Source organism: Bison bison, unplaced genomic scaffold (assembly GCF_000754665.1).
Source record: "Bison bison bison isolate TAMUID 2011002044 unplaced genomic scaffold, Bison_UMD1.0 scf7180017864314, whole genome shotgun sequence".
Lineage (NCBI taxonomy): Eukaryota > Metazoa > Chordata > Mammalia > Artiodactyla > Bovidae > Bison > Bison bison.
In genome coordinates this window covers 2,567,759-2,574,865 of record NW_011494886.1, presented here as the reverse complement: position 1 = coordinate 2,574,865, position 7,107 = coordinate 2,567,759, and the positions used below count along the sequence as shown (strand labels likewise).

The following is a 7,107-nucleotide window of genomic DNA, read 5'->3' as shown; positions in this document are numbered from 1 at the left end:
AGCCTTGACGTACTCCTTTTCCTATTTGGAACCAATGTGTTGTTCCATGCCCAGTTCTAACTGTTGCTTCCTGACCTGCATATAGGTTTCTCAAGAGGCAGGTCAGGTGGTCTGGTATTCCCATCTCTTTCAGAATTTTCCACAGTTTATTGTGATCCACACAGTCAAAGGGTTTGGCATAGTCAATAAAGCGGAAATAGATGTTTTTCTAGAACTCTCTTGCTTTTTCAGTGATCCAGTGAATGTTGGCATTTGATCTCTGGTTTCTCTGTCTTTTCTAAAACCAGCTTGAACATCTGGAAGTTCACGGTTCATGTATTGCTGAAGCCTGGCTTGGAGAATTTTGAGCGTTACTTTACTAGCGTGTGAGATGAGTGCAACTGTGTGGTAGTTTGAGCATTCTTTGGCATTGCCTTTCTTTGGGATTGGAATGAAAACTGACCTTTTCCAGTCCTGTGGCCACTGCTGAGTTTTCCAAATTTGCTGGCATATTGAGTGCAAGACTTTCACAGCATCATCTTGTAGGATTTGAACTAGCTCAACTGGAATTCCATCACCTCCACTAGCTTTGTTTGTAGTGATACTTCCTAAGGCCCTCTTGACTTCACATTCCCAGATGTCTGGCTCTAGGTCAGTGATCACACCATCGTGATTATCTGGGTCATGAAGATCTTTTTTGTACAGTTTTTCTGTGTATTCTTGCTACCTTTTCTTAATATCTTCTGCTCCTGTTAGGTCCATACCATTTCTGTCCTTTATTGAGCTCATCTTTGCATGAAATGTTCCCTTGGTATCTCGAATTTTCTTGAAGAGATCTCTAGTCTTTCCTGTTTATTGTTTTCCTCTATTTCTTTGCCCTGATCACTGAGGAAGGTTTCTTATCTCTCCTTGCTATTCTTTGGAACTCTGCATTCAAATAGGTATATCTTTCCTTTTCTCCTTTACTTTTAGCTTTTCTTTTCACAGCTGTTTGTAAGGCCTCCTCAGACAGCCATTTTGCTTTTTTTGCATTTCTTTTCCATGGGGATGGTCTTGATCCTTGTCTCCTGTACAATGTCACGAACCTCCGTCAATAGTTCATCAGGCACTCTATAGTCCCTTATAAATTTCTCACTTCCACTGTATAATCATAAGGGATTTGATTTAAGTCATACCTGAATGGTCTAGTGGTTTTCCCCACTTTCTTAAAGTGTTTGGTGTACCCTAAATGACTCTGCAAAGTATTCATATGAAAGATTCTTAAAATCACAATAAAATGTGATATGATATACATTCTAGTTTAATAGATGTTTTCTTAATGATTTCATGGACTTGATATCATCTGTCACCATTTTCCTTCCTTCCTATGTCATTTCTTACATACTTAGAGATGTTTAATTATGTTCTCACAGGTGAAGCTGATTGTGGTGGTATTGATTTCTTTAAAACAGATAAGGAAAGTTGCTTCTTTCAGTGTATTTTTTGTATAATATACTTAATGTAGAAATGCATGTTAAGTCTTATTACTAAATATCTCTGCATTAGACCTTTGCATTGCAGCTATAATTAAAGAATGCTGTCGCATTACATTGTCACTGAAGAGCCGAACCTTAGATGCAGAGACAGATGTATTATGTGCAATCCTTTACAGCAATCACAACAGAATGGGCCGCCATAAGCCCCATTTGGCCCTCAGACAGGTAAGGAAAGAGCCCTGTATTTAAGAGAAAACATTTTTACTTGGTGAAGATGGAGATCACACTGCCACTTAACTTTTGTTATTTAAGGAAATTGAAGTAAATTACTTGTGATTTACTTGGGCTTTCCTGATAGCTCAGTTCGTAAAGAATCCACCTACTATGAAGGAGACCTTGGTTTGATTTCTGGGTTGGGAATATCTGCTGGAGAAGGGATAGGCTACCCACTCCAGTATTCTTGGACTTCCCCTGTGGCTCAGCTAGTAAAGTATCTGCCTGCAATGCGGGAGACCTGGGTTCGATCCCTGGGTTGGGAAGAAACCCTGGAGAAAAGAAAGGCTACCCACTCCAGTATTCTCACCTGGAGAATTCTGTGGACTGTCCATGGGGTCCCAAAGAATTGGACACAACTGAGTGACTTTCACTTCACTTTCACTTGTGATTTTTAAGTGTTAAGCCCACAATCACATATGAGCTTTCATTTTTTTTCCCTGAAAGCATTTCAAAAAACAGTCTGTATTAGAAAAGAACTAAGTTTGATTCTTTCCCAGTCTTGTTTCTAGTAGGTAGATAATTATGAAAATTTTTCATTATATACAATCTATAACAAATTACCACGCCTTTGTTTACTTTAAAGATGGAGTGATTTGATCAAAACAAAGTGTTGGATCAAGAAACAATTTTCCTGAGCATAATCAAAATCCCCAAATCATAAAAAGAACAAAGTTGCAATTTATTTATTGTGGTGGTAAATAATCTAATTGGGAATATATTAAATGAGTATATAACAAGTTGTGTCAAGTGTTTTGTGTATCTTTTGAAGTTTAAGACAAAATTGGGTCCTTCTAGCTCAGGGATTACATACACAGAATAGAGCCTTCTAAGTTAAGTTCCATATATGCTCATTTATTTGCTCATTCATTTTATTAATTCTCCAAGTATTTTTGAAACTTTCTATGTGCCAGGCACTGTGCTTTGTGCTAGGTGTATGGCATAATCTCCAACCTTAAACAGATTCATTTTCTTTGGTAAGTTTTCCACTCACATTACTTAAAGCAAAAAAGATGATTTCTTTACCAAAGAAAGATTTGCGATTATGGTTTTTCCTAAGTTTTCTTCTCTGGAGCAGGTTTTATCTCCTTCTGAGTCTTTAACTCCAAAACCAAACTTGTTATCTCAGATTGAATATACGTATTTCTCCTCCAGGCTTCCAGGTTGTCAATAAGTATAGTCAGAAAAATTTGGTGTTCTGTTTTCTCTGCTCTCCCATCAGGTTAACCGATCAATTAACACCTTCTCTGCATCTAGTTCCTTTTAGTTCTGGCTAAACTAAATTTTGAAACCTTGTCAATTTTTTGTTGTGTTGTAATTCTGACTGATCTTTCCTCCTTCAGTCTTTCCTCTACTGTGGCATGTTCACGTGTACCAAATCCTGGTTAATCATCCTAAAACACAGCTTAATTTTTAATGGTTCTCCACTGTCCCCTGAATAAAGAGCAGACCTCTTAGCTTAACTTAGCAGATCCTTCCTGATCTGGCCTCTTCAGTTTTCTTAGCTCAGGCTTCTCTGTGGTCTTCATCATCATATATATTGTATTACAAGCAGCCTGAACTCTTTGTGAGTCTTCCTACTCACCACATTGGTTCCCTCCTCTGAGCCTTTGCTTACCTGGTTCTGTATGTTTATAATGCCCAAGCCCTCCATCACTTGATCCTCATGTCTGCAGCACTTACGGACAGTAAAATTTAGTGCTTAACAATTTACTGTCTTGTTTTAATAGTTTCACTATTAGAAATCATGTTACTTCAGAAAAGTTTATTAATACAATCTTGAGAATAGTCTTACATTTACTTTGGTCCTCTTTATAGCACCATGCACACACTGGCATATAGTAAGAAAGAAAGAAAGAGAGAGTGAAGTTGCTCAATTGTGTGCAACTCTTTGCGACCCCATGGACTATAGCCCGCCAGGCTCCTCCATCTATGGGATTCTCCAGGCAAGAGTACTGGAGTGGGTTGCCATTTCCTTCTCCAGGGGATCTTCCCGACCCAGGGATCGAACCTGGGTCTCCTGCATTGTAGGCAGTCGTTTTACCATCTGAGCCACCAGGGAAATCCAGTCACTCGTCATAACCTGATCTGAGAAATTTATTTGGCTGCATAAATTTCAAATTTTTAACCAGAAGCAACTGCTTTGGGCTACTGGTTTCTTTACCCTAAAATATGGCATTCTGTGTATTTCTATACTTTGTATTCTGTGTATTTCTATACTTTGTATTCAGTGTATTACTATACTTTGAAATTTTGAATTTGTTTTCATGTTCACATCAGTGGCTTTGCCTCTGTTACACATAAACATGTGAATTTGAGCTGGTCTTCCCCTTTCAGGTTGAACAGTGTTTAAAACGTTTGAAAAACATGAATTTGGAAGGTTCAATTCAAGATCTCTCAGAGTCATTTTCTTCTAAGTAAGTAGTCTAGTTGCTTTGTAATGGGCTTTGTGGTGGGCTGGAAACCCGGTGTCTTACTGTAACCTCGCTTTAGACTTCCTTCATTATTGTTTGAATATAACCAATTATACCTTAGCTGTACAAATTTTATTTTAATAAAGGGCCCCTGGTATCTGTGGTAACCTCCCTCTGTTGGCTTGTGGGAAGGAACAGTGTGACACTGAAACCTGGGTGATGATAAACTATTTTGAAACATAAGTGTCAGTTAACTTCAGTGAGTCATTATTAAACATAACTACCTCAATTGAGCTTAAAGCAATTCTGTACTTATTATATAAGTGTTTTATATTTAAGAATGAAAGTAACATACTTTTCTATTTTTGTCAAGTGAAAATCAGCCTATAAATACCAAAGCATGTGTCATCCCCAGCCAACCAGTGGTAGAACTGGTGTTGATGAAGATTCTGGGGGCCTGCAAGTTGCTGCTTCGCCTGTTGGAGTGTTGCTGCAAGACATTTCTGTATCCTTGAATCATCTAAAAAACGTTTTTCTGAACTTCAGTTGTTTGGATGTATTTAATGGGCTTCTCAGGTGGCTCAGTGGTAAGGAATCCACTTGCTAATGAAGGAGCCACAGGAGATGCAGGTTTGATCCCTAGGTCAGGAAGACCCCCTGGAGGAGGAAGTGGCAACCCACTCCAGTATTCTTGCCTGGGAAATCCCATGGACAAAGGAGCCTGTTGGGTTACAGTCCACGGGGTTGCAGAGTCAGACATGACTAAGCATGCATGCAGGGATGAATTTAATAGTATTTCTGTTTGAAAGCTAGGGAGTATGTAGTTTTTCATATTTTCAAAGTAGGAGTTATAATATATGCAAATTCTTAAAATTTTGCTCTTTGGTCTTCTCTTCCTGAGAAGTGCCTGAAATAGCCATTGCCAGGGATTTCTACCTCTATTTAATATGTATTATCCTAAAGGCATTGACAGTTAGAAATTCTTAATCTTAAAAGCTAATCCTTAGAAACCAAGTTTATTAATGAAGTCTCTAGCAGAGTGTATATTACTTTTTTTAAAGCTTCAATGACTTAAGTAGAACATGTTTTAAGGCTTTAACTCCTTCAAGAAAATTCTGCATTCTGTGTTTTTTTTTCCCCATAAATGTAACACAACAAAACATAAATTCCTTTGATTCTGTTTCCCAACTTTAACTTGATTCTTCAGCTTGACTGTGAAACATCTAGGTTTGCAAGAATTCATTATTTTAAACCTTGTGATGGTTGGGCTCGTGAGCAGGTTATGGTATGTATGTACGTACCTTTGAAATCCTTCATTTCTTTCTCATTTCTCTAACTCAGACTAGGTTTCTTATTAGTAGTCTTCATATTTGCTTTTCCATGGGATGCTGAAAGTGCAGAAATTCTGTTTTTTCATTTGATCGGAATTTATTTGGGATGGATTGGGAAGCTAAGTGTTGATAGTTATGTCAAAAGACTAGGCTTTGAATCTGAATCCATGAGATCACTTCCACATTAAACTAAACAAATGAATTCCTAGGATTAGCAGCTGGAACTAAAAAAAAAAAGGTTCCTCTAATCATTCAGCTGAGCCATTTAAAATGAAGGTGTTCCTGGGCAGTCTGTATCATTCATTTGTTTCTGCCACTAGATTTCTAATACTTAATGGCAATGACCTTCCTTATGTTTTCTAAATTCCTTTCTTCCACATGAACCACCACTGCTTTTTGAGCCATAGCTATTGACGTAAAGAACACTGGTAATACTAGTTGCAAACCAAAGAGAATTTCCCTCGCATCTCACAATATATATTATGGAGCTTATCTGATGGATAATCAGATTCAAAATCTGCCCATTTGTGATTAGCTATAATTTGAATGGAAACAAAAAAAGAAAAAATTCTTTCTAATCCTTAATTTTCTATCTTAATCTGGATATCTCAAGTACTATTTTCAGTCATCCTGTTTTTTATTCTGCTTGTTTTTAGAGCTAACAATGTTAGAACTACTTATCATATGTTAGTATGGTTATCATGTTAGTAATGTTAGAATTACTAATCAATGTCAAACTGTATTATTCTTCCCTACAATGAAAATAGCTTTGATTTTTTAATTTTAATAATACATGCTTATTTGAAGAAACTTTTAAAAATAGAAAAAATTCAAAGAACCTGAAATTTGCCTAAAATCTTATCCTCTAGATAAAACCACAGTTAAGATTTTGGTGCACATCCTTTGAAATATCTCTCCATGTAGTACTGTATTTGGTTTTATATAACATTTTGTACTTGGATTTTTCTATATAAGCTGGACTAAATCTAGCTCTTTGCAAGTATCCACTGTAGCATTTTTTTTTTTTTTAATCTATAGTGGCAGACTGATAAGTGTTATTTTCAGCTTTGAATCTGTTATTACATAATCTGCAAATTACAATTACTGGCTAATTCATGAGCTCCTACTTCTTTCCCTAGGGTTCTGTATAAAGATGTTTTAAAAAGGCTGGTTTCCTTATATGAACCATTGTTTGGATTACTTCAAGAGGTCTCCAGGATTCAACCATTGCCTTACTTCAAAGGTTTTACCTTTCCTTCTGATATTGTTGAATTTTTAGGAGAGCCCTATTTTGAAGTCTTTAAGAAAAAAATGCCTACAGCTTTTGTAGCTAAAGGAGTAACTAAACTGCTAAATAAACTATTTTTAACAAAAGAGCAATCACAGAGGTCAGGTGAAGAAACTTTACTTAGAATTTCTGAAAAAGCTAAACAAATGAAGATCAATATACAGAATAACATGGATCTTGGACAACCAGTAAAGAGTAAGAAAATCTTAAAAGGTAATTTGCTTTGATATGGCTCATACTGTTAAACTCTCTTAATTTTAACTCACATTATCTTTAGAGAAGTATGGTATTAATAATGTGTTTTCTAAGCTTGAGCATGTTAAGTTATTTCTTTCTGTTGTAGCTTC

The 7,107-nt window shown here is 36.5% G+C and overlaps 2 protein-coding genes across 4 annotated transcripts in view; one reads left to right on the top strand and one right to left on the bottom strand.

Annotated features, from left to right (window-relative positions):
• The window catches only part of LOC104997831 (chromosome unknown open reading frame, human C3orf17), a 15,662-nt gene that overhangs the window by 2,986 nt on the left and 5,569 nt on the right, over positions 1–7,107 (top strand). Inside the window, exons 2-6 of one of the 3 annotated variants that reach the window (XM_010852762.1) lie at positions 1,525–1,679; positions 4,065–4,144; positions 4,515–4,646; positions 5,349–5,426; positions 6,612–6,973. In XM_010852762.1, the coding sequence (XP_010851064.1) occupies positions 1,525–1,679; positions 4,065–4,144; positions 4,515–4,646; positions 5,349–5,426; positions 6,612–6,973 (807 nt within the window). The remainder of the gene's footprint in view (positions 1–1,524; positions 1,680–4,064; positions 4,145–4,514; positions 4,647–5,348; positions 5,427–6,611; positions 6,974–7,107) is intronic. The other 2 variants (XM_010852763.1, XM_010852764.1) reach the window with 2 other exon arrangements.
• GTPBP8 (GTP-binding protein 8 (putative)) overlaps positions 4,861–7,107 on the bottom strand; it is a 25,281-nt gene continuing 23,034 nt past the window's right edge. The window contains exon 7 of the transcript XR_826365.1: positions 4,861–5,529. The gene's annotated coding sequence lies outside the window, so the exon portion shown is untranslated. The remainder of the gene's footprint in view (positions 5,530–7,107) is intronic.